Source organism: Chiloscyllium plagiosum, chromosome 17 (genome assembly GCF_004010195.1).
Source record: "Chiloscyllium plagiosum isolate BGI_BamShark_2017 chromosome 17, ASM401019v2, whole genome shotgun sequence".
Lineage (NCBI taxonomy): Eukaryota > Metazoa > Chordata > Chondrichthyes > Orectolobiformes > Hemiscylliidae > Chiloscyllium > Chiloscyllium plagiosum.
Window position 1 is genome coordinate 30,585,573 of NC_057726.1, and position 19,388 is coordinate 30,604,960.

Genomic DNA, 19,388 nt, shown 5'->3' on the forward strand with positions numbered 1-19,388 from the left:
GCCAGTCCATATTCATATATAGCAAGACCTAGACAACATACAAGTGTGGGCTGACAAGAGGCATGTAACATTCACATCAGACAAGTGAAGGCACAGGTCCCCTCCAGCAAGTGAGAATCTAACCATAACCCCTTGATGTTCACTGAGATTACCATCCCGGAATCCAATCCATCACTTTCAACATCTTGAGAGTTACAACTGAGCAGAAACTGAATTGGCCCAGCTATATGAATTCTGGGGCCACAAGAGCAGGTCAGATGCTAGAGATTCTGTGATGACTGACTCACCTCCTGTCTCCCCAATACCTATTCACCATCTACAAGACAACTCAGAAGTGTGACAGAATACTCTCCACTTGTCCATATGGGCACAGCTCCAAAAACACTTGAAGCTCCAGACCATACAGGATGGAGATGCCTACCAAGGTCCCTTTAACTGTATCTTCCAAATCCTTGAACATTTATTACGGACAAGGATAACAATGCATGGGACATAAGCTCCCCTCTCAAAGCCACTCACCATTCCCACTTGGAAATATATCACTGTTCCTTCAGTTTTCCTGGGTCAAGATCCTAGAATTTGATCCCTTACAGTCCTCCAGGTGTTCTACACACAAAGGACTGCAGCAGTTCGAGGCAGTGGCTCATCAACACCACCTCAAGGACAATTAGATGTGGGCAATGAATGTTGATCTAGCCAGTGTCACCCACATTGCTTGAAGCAATAAAAAAAGTTTATTTATTAAAATTTACAAGAACAAATCCAAAGAATAATGAAACAGTAAGTTTTTTTTTTCCATGTCTCAAACTGTTCTTGGATTCTAACTTAAGATTTGACTAAATGAACTAAATGTCTAAAATTTAGCACAACAGTCATGTTAAAGGTGGAGAAGTTATTTTGCCTTTTTACCATATTCTTACGGTATGCAATTGTCATGGTTGACATCTGATTTTTTTTGCTGAACACTATTCTCAATTATTACAATGTTAGAAACATTGCATTATTAACATGGAACAAGCAGTGGCAAAACAGCTACTGTGTATTCTCAGGTGCAAAACATGTTAACAGTGATCAAGGTAAAACAGTTGATAATAATCAAGTGAAGTGTACATTGACAGGTTTGTAGCTAGCTATAGGGTTACATACGTTTGATTCATTATGGCAGTAGCTCTTACTTGGCTTTGTAAACATGTTTGTGCAGGACAAACTGGAATTGCACGAAGGAGGAACTGACGGCCTCGTGTTATTAATCCCAAAGGGTCAGGCTGGAAACAGAAGCAAAACTTACTCATTATTGATTAATATAAAATCAGTAGCTTTATGCAGATCCTACCATCATCACAACCCTCCAAAACATTCGTCTTTCCCTAAATGTTAGCTTTTTATTATCATATGAAATAAAATAGCTGCTGTACTTTGACACATTCACACTGAAAGAGTAGCCATGCTTTTGTTTAAACATCCACCTGGACTTTGGCAAAATAGTTCACAGTAGAAACCATCCCTGTGATTGTTTTGAAATACTTTTGATTGCTGGATTCGCTGGCTCTCTTGTTCAGCAGAAGTGCAGGTTGAAGCTTCATTAGCTGCTCCTTTGCTGTCATGAAGGCTTTTGGCAGGGGAGTGCAGCTAAAGATGGAGTGAAGTGACTTCTAAGAAGTTGGCACTCATCAGTTAACCACTATCTAAGTCAAAGCACTACGAGCCGCAGCCTCTCAATCTGGTTCCTCAGTCTTACAGACAAAAGGCTTTACAATCTATTGGTTTCCCTCAAAAAGCAGATCTCAATGACCTTGGCAGTTGCTCACAGCTTGGAAAATAAGACCGTGGCTGTTAAAGCCAGAATCTGTGATTAAGAGACTGGAATCTAAAATTAGTATCTAAAATGCCTTAGATTAGATTAGGTTCCCTTCAGTGTGGAAATAGGCCCTTCAGCCCAAGAAGTCCACACCAACCCTCCAAAGAGCAACCCACCCACCCCTGACTAATGCACCTAACACTACGGGCAATTTAGCATGGCTAATTCACCTGACCTACACATCTTTGGGCTGTGGGAGGAAACCAGAGAACCTGGAGGAAACCCACGCAGACATGGGGAGAATGTGCAAACTCCAGCCAAACAGTCGCCAGAGGCTGGAATTGAACCTTGGGACCCTGGTGCTGTGAGGCAGCAGTGCTAACCACTGAGCCATAAGAAGTTCCCACTAACTTTCACGCTTCAAACCTGCCTGGATGAAAACTGGGAGGAGAATGAGGTGATTCCAGGATGTCACTTTACAGAAATTAACACTCCGTGCCTCCCTCCCATTGCCTCTAAGAAAATGTTGTTCTCAGTGTTAAACAACACTACTGTGATAAAGAAAGTCTAAGTTAGATGATCATGAAACTAACTAGTCTTGAAAAATAAAAGTGCATTGTTTCCACTTGTATTGAAGGAGGAATGCTAAATCACAACTCGAGGAAGGGGTCAAACAGTTCCCATTAATTATCTATGAAATTCTGCATTAATCACATTTACCTGCTTGGAGCTTTGTAGATCACACTGATTTGAGGCCAACATTGTATCTTCTCCATCAAGGAAGAGCTTGACCATTCCAGTGTACAGAATGATAGCGACTGAGAGGAAATCTGAACGTTTGATGATGGAAGAAAGCAGTTTTGGATCCAGACCAGGAATAAGACTATTAAACAATTGAGCCAAATGTTGAAGATTGTTATGAAGATTGAACAGTGGATAATGTTATGTATTACAAACATGTAATCAAAATCAATGCCCTGATTTCTTGCATAAAGTTTTCACATTACTGGAAAATCAAATTTTACACAGTATTCCCGAAAGGAGTTCAAGATAACCTTTCTTGTTTCAGAGTCCAGTTCAGAATAGAGCCTTGTACTGTGCATTGTTTGTTCATTAGTGTAGGCCAATCCCTCAATCATTTCAGGATAGATACTAATAGATGTATCTCAAAGCATATTTAGACAACGGATGTAAATTTACTTTGTAGGAATTCACATTTACTTTGTAGGAATGCAAAGTAAATATCAGTTGCAATATCTTAAGTGCCAGGTAATGACATCACGAACAATAATCTAACCAAATTCACTTGATGACCATTTTATTCACTGCTCAAGTGCATTTCTAAAGGCCAAACATGTGCCTTAAATTTAGAGTTTATTTCAAGCAACTGCACACTATAAAATTCTGCCAAGTTCTGGTTTAAATACTTTTTCTGTAAAAACAAACAAACAAAATTGAACCAAATTAAATAAGAACTTAGACAAACCATCAAGGCACTACCTAAATAGAAAGCTGACAAATCAAATTAAAATGTACTTTGTGGGAAAAATAATGCATCCCACCCCCATTATCCAACAGCCTCTAAAACCTTCAGGTATGCTATTGGAGAACACTTGCTTCATCTACAAAGGCTCCTGGATAAGTATGAATGAGGGGCAAGTAGCAGGGAACTACAGCCCTCTCCATGGCCCACCATGTGGATCTACAGATTTTAATACATTAACTAGTTCAGAACACGTATTTGCTTTGCTATCTTTAACTTCAAGGTATTTCGTATCTATTCTGTTAATAGGAGGTTAGCAATTCAATGACATTGAACCTTCATTGAACTGCTGTCTACAGGATACCAGTCAGGATTTTGATGGATTACTCCCCAGTAACTCTATTAATGAAGTTCCAGCAACACTCAGCCAACCACTACCTTAAACATTTACTCCCTCTGGTGTGACGGTACATGATGGCAATATGCAGCATAAACAGGATGCACTACAACTCAATTAGCCCCTTGAGTAGTACCTTCCAAACCTACATCCTCTACTACCAGGAAGGATAAGAACAAATGATAATGCAAATTTCTCTCCAAACCATCCTAATGTGAAACGTTCATTGTTATTCTTCAACTGTCATTGATTGAAACTCTCTTCCTAACAGTACAATGAGTGTACCCACATTAGATGGACTGCAACATTTCAAAGTGGCAGCTCACCAACACATTCAAGAGCAGTTAGGGATGGGCAATAAATGCTGGCCTTGCCTGTGAGATTCACATCCCATGAAATATTAGCATCAAAAACATGGTGCAATTTAAATCTGGTTAGAGGCAGCATACATTCCTAACCTATGCTAAGCAGGAATAATTCATGATTTAAAAAAAAGTTTCACATAATACCTGTAGAAGGCAACAGGAAGAATCTTAATCTCCATGTCAGAGGTGATGTTGTACAGGATCTGGTGCGGCCCACGATCTGCATTGTAGGGAGCAGAATGAAAGCACAGTGAAGGTCTTTTATATATGCGTACATGTACACACGCTGAAAATATGCAATAAAATAGAAAATTCTGGAAACAGTCATCAGGTCTTACAGAATATGGACAAAAGAATTAGCCCCTTGAATCTACTGTGCAATTCAATAAGGTCATATCTGATCTGATTGCATCGTATTCCCCTACTTCAGATAACCTTTTAATCCCTGATAGTCAAGAATCTACCTCTGCCTTAAAATTATTCGAGCATTCTGCTTTCACTGCCGTTTGAGAAAGACCCTTCACTCAGAATATCTTTCCTTCATCTCTATCTTAAAGATAGCTCCAGATTTTCCCAGGAAAGGAAATATCCTTTACACATCTGCTCTGTCAAGATTACTTCGGATAGATGTTTCGGTCATCTGTAGTGATAAAAAGCTAGCATTGATATTAAACAGGTCAATGACCTATCACCAGAACTGGGAAAAGTTAGAACTGTAACAGATTTCTAAATTTCTCTAGTTCTAACAAAGGCTCACAAGATCTGAAATGTTCACAGTTTCTCTACCCGCACACATGAACAGACCTGCTGAGTATTTCCATTGCTTTTATTGTTTTTCTTGTGAAATATACATTGGAGCCAAACACATGCAGCCAAATAAATAAGATAGTAAACTTTATTTTCCAGAAATGATTAAAGTCAAATTAAAAGAGTTATTAATCAGACATTTGATAATGAAGCATCCACTCCATTCATGGCCATTACTGAGAATTTAGTATATGTTGAGAAGGCACATCATAGATTTCCTGGCAGAACACGAGCAGAAATTGATTTCATTAATGTCATTCTCATCTTCACAGCATTGGCAAACAGTAACATCCACATGTGATTCATCCCTCATCCCCATACTTACTCAGATATGGTAGTTCTCAGTAGTAAAGCCATAATTATAAAATTCATATTCATGACTTCAAATCCCTACGTAGCATTGGCTAAGTCTATTCTTATCGCCTCCTCTGGTCCTCCAACCTAGTGTGATTTCTGGGCTCTTCAATACTGGCACCTTCTGTACCCATTAGATTTTAATTACTCCATCATCAGCTGTCTAGGTCCCAAGGTCCACTATTCCCTCCCTAACTCCCTCCACCTCCCTTTCTTCTCTTAAGATGCACATGAATTCGACTGGGACAACACTACTATCATAGGGCAAGCCAGACAGAGAACAGCCAGGGAATTCCTAGAGGCATGGCATTCATCCACAAACTCCATCAACAAACACATTGACCTGGACCCAACATACCAACCACTACAGCGGAGAGCTGAAACTGACAACCGGAAGCGGCAGGGACAGACCACTATAAACACCAGAGGAAACATCAAAGAAGCGCTTCGCAGGAGGCTCCCAAGCACTGATGATGTCGCCTAGCCAGGGGACGAAACGTTTGCAACAAAAACTTCCAGCTCGGTGAACAGAACCACAACAACATTAAAATCTGCCTCTGTCTTAATTATCTTCTTTGGTAGTTCAATGTCAAATGTTTCTCTGAAACACCTGGGAATGTTTTACTCTGTGAAAATATATTATACAAATGCAAGGAGAGTTAAAAGAAATAGACCAACATTAATTCGGATCAATACACAGAGGTTCATAATTCAGACAACAGCTGAACGAAGCTGAACAAAAATAAGTCGGACAGGTGATGCAGCTTACCCTTATTCGCCACCAAAAATATATTAAGCCAGGATTTGTTCTGCTCCTCCAACACCAAGATCACATCAGCGCATATTTTTAATGCAACAGTTAATGCTGAGGATTCCTTTTAAAAGGGGAAACGTTTTCAGACTCTCAGAAATATGGGAGAACCAGATTTAAGCAATTTCAAAGAAAACGACAGATCATCTATTTAAATCGAATGTACATATTCAAAAAATACTGAAATATTTCAAGATTTTCTCTTACTGCAACATATGTAATGGTGAAAGAGTGAAATCCTTGAAATTTACAGAGCTTCCCAAGTTACAGGTGAGGCGAAACAAACATATTTACATATTTCACACTCAGATATTACACATTTCAGTTATATTACAATTGCATCAGTGTTCAAACAGTAATTTCAAATGCTGACTTAATTTCCTTTGTCTAAGCATGGAGCAAGTTTTCTTCATATGGGACTAATGGTTTCACTGTGAACATTAAAAATGTGATAACTGGCATTCTCCCATCCATAAAAAATGATGTGCATGCAGCAAATGAAGAGATGAGTCCTATTTAAAAGAAAATTCAGTAGATGGAATATAATGTGGGACAACATGTGATTAGGAAGGTGAATGGAATTTTTTTTTTGCAAGTGGAATAAAAGTAGGAAAGTTTTGCCACAGCTGTGCAGGGTCTTAGTGAGACCAGATCTGCAGTATTGTGTACAGTTCTGATAGTAAGGATAAAATTGCATTAGAAGTCAAACAGAGAAGGTTCGGTCAACTGATTCTGGGATGAAGGGGTTGTCTTACAAGGAAAAGGTTAAGTTGATTGGCCCTACACCTATTGGAGTTCAGAAAAGTGACAGATGATCTTGTTGAAATATGCCAGGTCCTGGAGAAACTAGAAAACGTAGATGTTGGGATGATGTTTCCACCATGGGTACCCCAGAATCAGGCTGTACTGTCAAAAGACACAGGCTCTCCCTTTTAGGATGGCGACGAGAACTTTTCTTCCTCAGAAGAAAATGAGCCTATGGAATCCACATCCTCACAGAGCATGAGAGGTTGGCCATTAAATATATAGAAAGCTGAGTTTGATAGATTCATGATTGATAAGGAGACAAGTGCAAAAAAAAAATGAGGGAGCAATCGTGACCCATCGACAGAAAAGTGGAGTTGAGACCAAATTCAGACCAGTCGTGATCTTATCAAAGTAGGCTTGAGGGGCTGAATGGCCTATTCCTTTTCCTAATTCATTTCTAAATCCATTGGTTGGATAGGTGCACATAATGCACATTTGCTGATGGCTGAAGAAACCTACACCAGTATGTAAAGTTTCAGGTGTCCTTGTGGGTTGTTCTTTTCAGTGTTGGTGCCATTGTCAAGCCGCTGATCGTTGTGGTAGGCATGCTGGCCCACAGGTAATGTCACTTCTCGTACTGTGCTAACGTCTCCTATATGTGAAAAGTCAACAGGGGCTATATTTCACACTCGCAAGTGCTTGTGAAGCAAAACTCTGGACACCCTACTGGTGTTCTCGACCTGATCATAGGACATAGGAACAGAAGTAGGCCATTCAGCACATTGAGTATGCTCCTCCATTCATTGAGATCATTGCCGATCTGAGAGTTCTCAACTCCATTTTCCTACCACGTTGCCATTCAGCAGATCCTTGGGAATGTGCCAGTCTTCCATTCTGTGAGCATTTCTGAGCCAGAAAAGATAGCTACGCTTGATCAGTGCTAACATATTTAGGAGATTTGCCGTTAAGAGTACTGTTGGGCTCTTGATTTTGTCTTTCCATCAGATACAGAGAACGTTTCACAGAACTCAGATGAACATGATTGAGCTTCCTTTCTTGATGGCAGTAAATTATCCATGCTGCACAGCCACACCTAGGGTATGGTCAGTAAAATGTCTGTGTATACCTGACTGAATGGAAAAAGATTCCCCAAGGTATAAGTTCTCACAAGTGCAGATATAAAACTGTCAATAGTGAGCTGTACAATCATTCTGCAGGCTAGTCATACAAATGGAAATTGGATGCCTGCCAATAATATGAATAATGCGTAGGAAAATAGCTAAAGCTTTCTTTTTGCTTCAATCAAACATTGGTAGGGATAATACAATACACATTTACCTTTGGTTTCAATAGGGATGAGATCAAATCCATCAAACTGAAACACAGCACTGAAACCTGGAATTGAAACAGAAACTGTAAATTATGGACCAATTTTCATGAATCTCAAGGTTTTGATTCCATTAACAAAGAATACAGAATCTTCTGTTTATTTAACACATTGTAGCTTCATGAAATAGGCTATACTGGGTCAAATCTCTCTTCAAATGGAAACTTTAAAACTATCCCATAAACAAATCTAGAAATTCATACTTTAGATCACAACACTACAGAACTGGAAAAGGAGAAACTTTCAAAATGTGAAAGTCAAAGTTTCTGTCAAGGCTTGGAGGTGATACTTGCATTGTGACCTGAAACATGAGACATTCTCTACTCCAATTATTGTCTCAGGTATAAACCGAAAGCAGCTCAGACATTAATTATCAAGGTATACTTTGTTAGGCTTTAGCATATTGACTAGTAGATATATTTCAAAATACCCACAGATACCCAGGAAATAGATTCTTTTAATCTATTGGGTGGCACGGTGGCTAAGTGGTTAGCACTGCTGCCTCACAGCGTCACGGAGCCGGCTTCGATTCCTGCCTCAGGCGATTGCCTGTGTGGAGTTTGCACATTCTGCATCCACGTGTCTGCGCGGGTTTCCTCCAGGTGCTCCAGTTTCCTCCCATGTTCCAAAATATGTGCAGGTCATGTGAATTGGCCATGTTTAATTTTCCATCGTGTTCAGTGTAATAGTCAGGGGGAAATGCGGGGAAATGAATCTGGGTGGGTTACTCTTCAGAGGGTGGGTTTCGGACTTGTGGAGCCTAAGGGCCTGTTTCCACACTGTAGGCTATTTAATCTTAAGATTTTCACATTTTCTCAGAAAATATTTGGGGAGTGGAGGGAGAAAAAAAGAACATTTTTTTGTACAATAATTTTAAAATAATTTTTTAAGGTTTAAAAATGACAAAATGCCAAGTGGAAAGTAAATGAAAAGGCAGGTCAGATAAAGAGTATCTGATGCGCAGATCACAGTGAAAATCATTGCCTCCGAGCTTTTGATTAAAAATAAAACTGGTGCAGTATTTGTTTATGTTTTAGAAGAATTCTGTACCAGTCTTTTTGTACCCTTATATAATAATGTAACAACAACAATGTGCATTTTTCACATGCAGGCAGATATCTCCAAAGTCCTGTACTCAATATTAAAAGGGCAAAACTATGTAAAATGTAATGTAAAAAGTGGAGAAGGCTAAAGTCAGGACCAAATGTACTACAAGCAATAAAAAACTGAGGAGGGATTTAAACTCCAAAGGGTAATCTGATAAAAGTAGTTTTATGCTGGTGAGGATATAGCATTTTGAATGATGTGAAGCTTGTGGAAGTTCAAGGCAAAGAAGCTATTTAGGAGAATGTTAGAAGTTCAGCCTTAAGATATTAAAAACTCTGATTTAAGTAGGAAAGGTAAAGTAAATGTGAGCAATTGTGACGAGTGAATAATGTTGTGTAAGTGTATTTGAAAAAGTGCTCCATTTGACACAACGGGTTTGTGGGCAAAGGTTTTGAATTTTCTGACCTAGTCCTCGAGGTGGCAGCAACAAAAGTCAAAGACCTGACAAAAGATGATGACTTTGGTTTCTCCGGGTATGTTAGGCATTTATGTAAAGAGGCATACACCATCATACTGGAAGAAAACGTGGCAGTATAGGATAGGTTTACCAGCTCATTTTCAGCACAGATCTTTTTCATTGTTGTCTGAAGTATTGCCAGTCCAGTTTTCCTTTTTGCAGTAAAATATAAGGAGGCACCAAGAACCCAGGGAATATCAGGTGGTGAGCATTCCACTTTCCCTGAAAGTAACCTGCAATCAAAATGTTAAAAAAAACATTTAAATGATTAAATCTTGTAATTTAATCAGTAACCACAGTTTGTGAAGTGGGGATTGCTAAGAGAAGGGTAGACACAGAGGTCAGACTGACCTTGCTGATATATAATACAGCATGTTTTTAAATTCATGCACTCACAACATTTCTGACAGTATAAAAGGAAAGAAAGAAACTTCATTATTGACTGTGGAACCACAAGGAAAATGCAACTTATTTTCAAAATGTAAGAACAGAGATATTATCCAAACCTGATCCTAATGGACAATGAGAAGTCCAGTTGAGCTTCTAGTATCATAATTATTAAATTAATGGCTTTTTTATTGCTGTTTTCTCCCTCTCTCCTGACAACGTAACACTTGATGAAGCTTTGATTTCATTGTTTTCAGTTCCCTTCTAAGTGCATTCATTCAGTGTTGGTATTGAGTGCTGAGGAGGCTTTGTGGCATATACAGCATGTACCATCCTTGCCTGAGACAGACGTTGTGGGTTTGCAACTCCAGCAGTTGATAGGCAGAGATGGGAGAATAATGCAGCCAAACAGGCTGACTATCAACTTGTAAATCCATTCGAAATATGTCAATGTCAGGTGGTTAAGAGCGACCAACCTGTTCAACCACATAATGGGAAAATAAAGTAAGAATGTCTCCTATTACTATCCATAGCCCCAGGCTGTAAGATGCCTTTCAATGTGTGTGTTCCCACAATCAGACTCCTTCAAGGACTGACGAGCTGGTATACCAGATTGGACAGGGTTCAATCCTTATTCTTGATGGGATGGATTCAGGACCTGCCTCCTTCCTCCATCTAGACTGTGGGTTGGGCTTGTCTTCTGGCAGAGAGCTCAAGAAGAGAATGACACTAGGGGGCAGCACAGTCAACTCTGACAGTGGGTGTCACTTCAAACAGGAGGGATAAGGGGCCTAATCCTCTGGTGCTTGAATTATCAAGATCTATAAGCTTCATAGGTTTTGACCTGGGAAGTTTAAACTTCCCATGAGCATTCCCCTGCTCTGAAAATAGCGTGACAACGCTGCAGTACTTACACGGCGAGTTATTCAAGGAATGTTAGACAGATGCATACCCAGTCGAACACCTGGTTCACACACGAGCTGATCCCATGACTTTAGCTGATCCTCCCATCCACCTGACTATTCACTCCAACTCAACCTGATCTGTTTGTACCCTGAACACCTGACTACACACCCTGACCAAACCAGACTAACCATCCTGACAGTCCCTGAAATAAACCCACATGATCCCCAACCACCTGACTGGACAGGAATACATTACCCCCAAACTATGACCCAAGTACCCACTCACCCCTCTACCACTCTGCCCATCCATCCACATTCAAAGTTATGACCTTGAAACTTACCATATAGCAGCAATATGCTGTAAAGGTGGGGCATGTTCTGTCTTCCCCATACTCTAGTCCAGTCCCTGAGAAAGTCTGCGCTGCACATTTCTTTCAGAACCATAATACAGAAAGGCCTGTTTCCACACTAAGTAATCTATTCTAATCTAATCATAATCAGAACATCCCCAAAGAAACGCACAGCAGACTTTTCAAGGGCAGCAGCAGTCCACTCATCATTGCTAGTGGTCAGGACAGTAGGTGGGAGTCCCTACCGAACACAATTTATCCTCCACCGCAGATTAAAAAGAAATGATGAAACCAGTATTACCATCCCTACAGCTACTCCATACAAGATCAGGACTGATCTGGCATCGAACCCATAATCCTATGGCCTGTACCAGTCAAGACATCACAAACTCACTGAAAGTTTGAGCAAAATAATAAATGGATGTTATCGTGAATCAGATTTTTGTCAGCAAGTCTTAGCCCAATCAACCTGAACACATTTAGAGCATTTTAGTCATGAGAGAGAGACAAAGAGAGAGAGAGGAAGAACTTCAGCACACTCCTCAAATTGAGCCTCATTCAAAAAATGGTCAGTCTCTCTGGGTTCCTTGGCTAGAGGCTCAAGGTGACATCATCTTGTTTTAAACAGAATGGATTATTTTGCTACTGAGAGATATTACAATACTGAATTACATAATGAATACTTGAATAAAGCAAGGGGTAATTTTGCACTGTGTGCATGTTTATACACACTATCATGTTGTTGATGATAAATACTGCAAGTAAACTTCTATGAAATTGTATATCTGAGGCAATTAACAAAAGTTTAACTTTTGTCAGACATTTGAACACATATGCCTGCAGAATGTTTATTGATGATGACAGTGAAGCAAATGTACTGATTTCTCACAAACTTTAACATAACCTTGGAGTGTGTTCTTGACAACTTAATTGTCCCAGTACATCATTATCTCTAATCAATACATAATTACATCACTATATTAGTTATTACTTTACATTGTTTTTTTCTTGAGACAAATTAGTCAGAGAGATGTACAGCATGGACACAGATCTTTCGGTCCAACACATCCATTCCAACTAGATATCCTAGATTAGTCTAGTCCCACTTGCCAACACTTGGCCCATATCCCTCCAAACCCCTCCTATTCATATACCCATTCAGATGCCTTTTAAATGTTGTAATTGTACCAGCTTCTACTACTTCCTCTGGCAGCTCATTCCTACATGCACCACGCTCTGCATGAAAAAGTTGCCCCTTAGTTGCTTCTTAAATCTTTCTCTTCTCATTTTAAACCTATGCCTTCTAGTTTTGGATTCCCCACCCTGGAGAAAAGACCTTGTTAATTTACCCTATCAATGCCCCTCATGATTGTTTTTAGAATCATAGAATCCCTACAGTATGAGAGCAGGCCACTCGGCCCATCGATTCCACACCGACCTTCTAAAGATCATTCCCCCCAGACCCAACCTCACTATCTCTGTAACCTGGCATTTCCCATGGCCAATGCACATAACCTTTACATCACTGAATACTACGGGCAATTTCCCATAGCCAATCCACCTAACCTGCACATCTTTGGACTGTGGGAAGGAACTGCAGTACCCGGAGGAAATCCACCCAGACATAGGGTGAATGTGTAAACCCCACACAGATAATTGCCTAAGATTGGAATCGAACCTGGGTCACTGGTGCTGAGAGGCAGCAGTGTTAACTACCGAGCTACCATGTTGATGGGTCGGAATTCCAGAACTTTTCACTGGTTGAAACATCCACACAGGCACTGCATCCCATATACAAAAAGAACATTAAGATCAACAAAAACTTAAGAAATATTTCATTCATTTACATTGGTATTTTAACAGTATAGGAAGAGTACGGAATGATGTGTGACAATGCATTTAGATCCAAAGAAATGAATCTCACCACAGAAGGTGGTGGAATTCAAATTCAATGCAAGTTTGGAATTAAAAAAGTCTAATGATGACCATGAAACTACTGTCATAAAAACCTATTGGTTCACTAATCTCCTTTAAGGAAGCAAAGCTGGTGTCATTCCTAGTCTTTTCTACATGGGATTTCAGACCCATCTCTTAAATGCCCTCCGAATCTCCTTAGTAAGCCTCTGTCCTATTAAGCCATTAAAGGAAAGCCTAGGATATCTACATTGACACTGCAAGGTCCTTCTTACCAACATGTGGGAATTGAAGCCAATTTTGAGAGTTGTCTCAGACTAATCAAGCCACAAGTTGACAGTCATACTCACAGAATCATACCCATAGACAATGTCTCAGACAACATTGTCATCATCCCTGAAATGTCCCAGCCCACCAGCAGGTCACACCCAGTAGAGGGGACAGCACTGTGGTGTACAGTCAGGAGGGAGTTACCCCGAGAGTCCTCAACATTGGCTCTGGCCCCTATGAGGTTGTACGGTTGAGGAAGTCTTCTGCTGATGACCATATGTGGTGCCCCTGAACACCATCAGCAGCACATCTGACTGAGCTCGTCTAGTCTTAAAGGTCAGAATTGTCAGGCTGAGTCTGCAGCAGGTGGTGAGGGAACCAAGAAGGGGGATGAATGTACTTGCCCTGATCTTCATCAATCTGCCTGCCACAGATCCATCTGTTCGTGATAGTATCAGTAAGAATAACCACCATACGGTCCTTGTGGAGTCCATGTGCAAAACAAGGACATCATCCATCACATTGTTTAGTGCTATCACTGCTAAATTCTAACCAGGATTCTCATATAGCTACAATGAGATGGAATTATTGGAGAGGCAATAGTGTAGTGGTACATCACTGGGTTTGTAATGCTGGACTTCAAACAGAAAGAATAATTCATGACTCGGCACCCGTGGGGCGCTGCAGGCCATCAGCAGCAGCAGCAGAATTGCACTCTAACACAAATCAGCAACCTCATGGTCTGGTATATCCTCTACTTTACAATTATCATCAAACCAGGGGATCAACCCTGGTTCAAAGAAGAGTGCAGGAGGGCACAGCAAAAGCAATACCTGGTATGTGTAAAACTGAGATGTCAACCTGGTAAAGAGACAACACAGTTTGTATATGCCAAATATAAAAACGAAGTGATAAACAGAATCAACCAATTCCACAACTGTTTGATCAGATCTAAGCTTGGCAGACCTGCCACATTCAGTTGTGAATGGTGGTGGACAATAAAACAACTCATGGAAGGCAGGGCCTCCATTGTTTCTCATGTAGTCACAATATCACCATAGTTTTTCCTGTGTTACCTGTTGGCCCAGCACTGGTTGTCCACCATCCTCTGTAATTCTCTGGGAAATGTATCATCAGTAAGCCGTTTCCATTGTGTAATCAGCACTTGCTCCAATCTCGGCCACCAAAACTTCAGGAACAAGGCACAACAGGTTGACATGAAATATTATTAATAATAGCATTGAGTTTAGTAGCTTTATATCAAAACTTTATCAAGAACAAAAAAAATCCCACTTCTTAACTAATAGACGAATCACAATAAATCCAAATAGATCCACTGCAGACCACAATTACAATAAGCTTGTGGGATGAAGTGAAATACGCTGAGGAAAAATGGTGGTTGTTTAGCTGAGTTAGCCGAAGAGCTGGTTTGTGATGCAGAGACACAAACGCCAACTCCTGTGTGACTGAGGTCAAGGCCCATCTTCTCAGCCTCACCCATTGCCCTGTATAGGCCATCTAAAACAAAATCGGCATATACAATATTCTGAAATAATTTACTAGGTGCGAAAAGAGAAATTAGGTAGCTTTACAATCAAAACATCTTGATTCCAAAAAATGTTTTCTTTCTGTAAAACCCCAGTTCTATCCCCTTTATCAGAGAGAGAAGGGGAGAATCGGGAGGTGAACAATTGTTTATTAGTAATATGCCTCAGTCAACTCAACAGTTTAAACAATCAATTTATTTTTAGTTATACATAAGGTTAGCCCACTTCTTATGGAGCTGTTCATGAAAAAAAATTCACAAGATGTAACAGATGATAATACAATTATATTTCACAATTACAAAAACCGTAAAAGAGGACAAACCAAATTTTAAATATGAATTCAAAGCACCCTCTGTACAAAGGAGTAGACTGACTGTTGAATGAAAGGTGTTACAATCACAATCACAACTCTAGGAACTTGAAAAATATTAATTTTCTAATAGTTATTTAGAGATACATTCAAATAGGTGTAAGTTTGGTGTGCAGTACTTAATTGCACAGCACGTTATCATTCGATCATGCATTTATAATTATATCAAACATCTTTATGCTGACATTGCTCAGGAATTCTATCATACACTAGATAAGTGTGCATACAGCAGATTAATTAATGGCTAATTGGTTTATGATAATAATGTGGTTCGATTGAATGTATTGTCCTGAGACCTCAGTGTCTACGCCCATAGGAACTTATGGAAAATGACAACCAGAAGTCATTGCTATGTTAAACATAAACAAATAAAGAGAGCAGCAATGTTTGCACACAAATATGACAAAATATAAGGCTGTCTTTACCGTTGCAGATAATAAGAGCAGAGGACAACGTGTTCTGGCAACGCTCAGAATGTCAGCAACAACACAATCTGGTTCTTCACACTCAACACAAGCATTAAGCAAACCCTAAAACATAGAGAACCTGTTGTTACATGTTAAATTATAATATCAATGTTTCTTGATTTTATTTCCTAATTTTTAAAAAGTTATTTCTTATTAAGAGTGCAGTACTTGTATTTTTGCTGTAATCATGGCCAAAATATTAAGTACTGTGTCCTCCTTTATAGAGGATTTAAGTGAGGGAATTCAAGTTAAATTTATTGACTTTACATCTTTTTAAAATATTCCTGCACACTTTCAAATCAGAAGCCAATGGGGGAAGAAAATGAGTTTGAAATTAAGATGAGAACATACATGCAAGTTAACTGCAAAAGAATACCACATAGATAATAAACATCTCTCACTCACAAGGACAGTTAGACCTGTCATTGCCACACGTAGTGACATTGAAATCTGGGCTGTGACTGACAATGTCAAAATATTGGTGAGGCTAATGCTGTTAATAATTACTCATGTACAAATGGTACAGCAATTTCACAATCAAAAACATTGCTGTCCAAGTTGTGTCATTGTGGCTTTACCAAAAAAAAACTATTCTTTACTCTTACTAAGAACTTGACTCAGACAACAATGGGAGCAACATGATTTCCTGAATTTTACTCCTGAAACCAGTAGCTGAGAGATTTATGTTAACCGTATGATACATACCAATTATTTCAGCCATCCTGTTAGCCAGGTATGACTATATTTTATAAACAAAAATATATGACTACGTATTTCTTTATAGTCATCTTTAGTTTTTCTGCAACATCATTTTATTACATGCAACTAGATCCGATACCATTTTCCCAGGTGCACAGTTTGATCAGAGTCATTGCTTGCTCCAGCTCATCCTTTGCCCAGAAACATCATGTATCTTGTAAGAAGTTTTGATAAAATATCTATATAACATATATATGCTCAAATTTGTGGGGAGGCAGTGGCATAGTGATTTGTGGTAATGTGATTTGATTGGCCCTAGAGGATTAGTCAGAAACTCTGATTACTGGAGGTTTGAATCCCACCATTGAAGACAGTGGAATTTGAATACGTGAAAATCTGGAATTAAAATCTAGTCTAATGGCAACCATGTAATAATTGTAAATACCCATCTGCTTCACTAGTGTCTTTTATGGAAGGAAATCTGTTATCCTGAGCTGGGCTGGCCTAAATGTGACTTCAGACTGACAGCAATGTAATTAATTCTCATGTGTCTTCTGAAATGATTGAAGAACCCACTCAGTTCAATAGTAATTAGGATGGTAACAAAATCTAACCCAGCCAGTGTTGCCCACATCTCATTAACAATCTTGTAAAATACAACTTTGCTTATTCATTCAAAATAAACTTATATTCTTCCCAAGATGAAAGACAAATCGAGAGAGGAAGACAAAAGAAATTAGGGAGCAGGAGCTAATCAGATAGACGATCACAAGAACAATGAGATATATATTTTTCTGACCTTGATGATTGCAAAGGGGATTAACAATCATACATAAAAATAAGTAAATGCTTAGCTATAACAATCAATGATCAGATGACATTTCAAAACATTATTTGATATTTACTGATAGTATCTAGGAATGTCAATAAAAGACACAGCAATCAATCAGAGCAGTAAAAAAGTGAAAAGGGTTAGTGTATTAAGGCCTTGGACTGGAGAGAAAGCACAGAAATCTGCTTCATACGTTAGCATGACTGTATTTCACAATGGCCTGTGGAAGATGGAATAGTAGAAAATATGAATTGTTTTAAAATAACAAATAAATAGTGACTGCTAATCCAAGCATATCAGAGTAAAAACAAAGCATAGCATTACTAAAATAGAAAATGACTGCAGAATTCAGAGATGCAGAGACCTTTGGCTTTCTAGTGCACAAGTTATAATTAGCTAGCTTGCTTGTACAGCACATAATGAAAGTGGTTAATGAGATGGGTCCACTATTTTTCAGTATTTATGTAAATGATTTGGATGTGAGTTTAAGAGGTATAGTTACTAAGCTTGCAGATGACATCAAAATTGGAAGTGTAGTGGACAGCGAAGAAGGTTATCTAAGGGTGCAAAGGGATCTTGAGAAGTGGCAGATGGAGTTTAATTTAGATAAATGCGAGATGTTGCATTTTTGGAAAACAAATCTCAGCAGGACTTATACACTTAATGGTAAGGTCCTAGGGAGGATGCTGAACAAAGAGACCTTGGAGTGCAGGTTCATAGCTCCTTGAAAGTAAAGTCACAGGTAGATAGAATAGTGAAGGCAGCATTTGGTATGCTTTCCTTTATTGGTCAGAGTATTGAGTACTGGAGTTGGGAGGTCATTTTGCAGCTGTACAGGATATTGGTTAGGTCACTGTTGGAGTATTGCATGCAATTCTGGTCTCCTTCCTATCGGAAGGATGTTGTGAAAGTTGAAAAGGTTCAGAAAAGATTTACAAGGATGTTGCCAGGGTTGGAGGGTTTGAGATACAGGGAGAGGCTGAACAGGCTGGGGCTGTTTTCCCTGGAGCGTCGGAGGCTGAGGGGTGACATTATAGAGGTTTATAAAATCATGAAGGGCATGGATAGGATAAATAGACAAGAACTTTTTCCCTGGGGTCGGGGAGTCCAGAAGTAGAGGGCATAGATTTAGGGTGAGGAGGGAAAGATATAAGAGAGACCTAAAGGGCAACCTTTTCACGCAGAGGGTGGTACGTGTACAGAATGAGCTGCCAGAGGAAGTTGTGGAGGCTGGTACAATTGCAACATTTAAAAGGCATTTGGACGGGTATGTGAACAGGAAGGGTTTGGAGCGATATGGGCCGGGTGCTGGCAGGTGGGACAAATTGGGTTGGGATATCTGGTCAGCATGGACGAGTTGATCTAAAGGGTGTATTTCTGTGCTGTACATCTCTATGACTCTACGTTACCCTTTATTACATGAGGAATTGAACAGACAAGTAAAGAGGTTTTCTTCAGTTACATAGGGCATATGGGTGAGGTTACATTTCTAATACAATGTGCAATTTTGGTCATCATATTAAAAGAAGGACGTTAAATGCACTATACGTGATTCAGAGGTTCATTAGATTGAGACCTCGACTGGGAGGGCTGTCATACGATAGGTTATACTGGCTAGACTTGTTCCCACTGGATTACAGAAGAGTGAGATGTGATTTGATTGAAGTGTACACAATCCTGAATGATCTTGACAAGGCAGACATGGAAAAGATGTCTCTTCGTAAGAATCAGTTGGAAACTAGGGACACCGTGTTTTTGGGGAGTGGCAGGGAAATGTGGAATTCAAAATAGAAATAGATCAGCCGATCCTACTGAATGATGGGAGGCTTTAAGTGCCAAATGGTCTACTTTTACGCTTTTTGTGTATGCCTGTATGTGTGTAGATTGCTGTGAAAATCCAACTGCTTTTGTTAATATCTTTCATTGAATAAACC

The 19,388-nt window shown here is 39.5% G+C and overlaps 1 protein-coding gene across 8 annotated transcripts in view; it reads right to left on the reverse strand.

The window, feature by feature from the left end:
* LOC122558337 (Fanconi anemia group A protein-like) overlaps positions 1-19,388 on the reverse strand; it is a 98,804-nt gene that overhangs the window by 1,795 nt on the left and 77,621 nt on the right. For 7 of the 8 annotated variants that reach the window (XM_043706792.1, XM_043706791.1, XM_043706788.1 and 4 more), the window contains 8 exons: positions 15,882-15,986; positions 14,616-14,728; positions 9,805-9,946; positions 8,101-8,157; positions 5,974-6,079; positions 4,188-4,263; positions 2,519-2,681; positions 1,176-1,265 (listed from right to left, as the gene is read on the reverse strand). In XM_043706792.1, coding sequence (XP_043562727.1) covers positions 1,176-1,265; positions 2,519-2,681; positions 4,188-4,263; positions 5,974-6,079; positions 8,101-8,157; positions 9,805-9,946; positions 14,616-14,728; positions 15,882-15,986 — 852 coding nt within the window. Of the gene's footprint in view, positions 1-1,146; positions 1,266-2,518; positions 2,682-4,187; positions 4,264-5,973; positions 6,080-8,100; positions 8,158-9,804; positions 9,947-14,615; positions 14,729-15,881; positions 15,987-19,388 lie in introns of all 8 variants that reach the window. The other variant, XM_043706793.1, reaches the window with a different exon arrangement.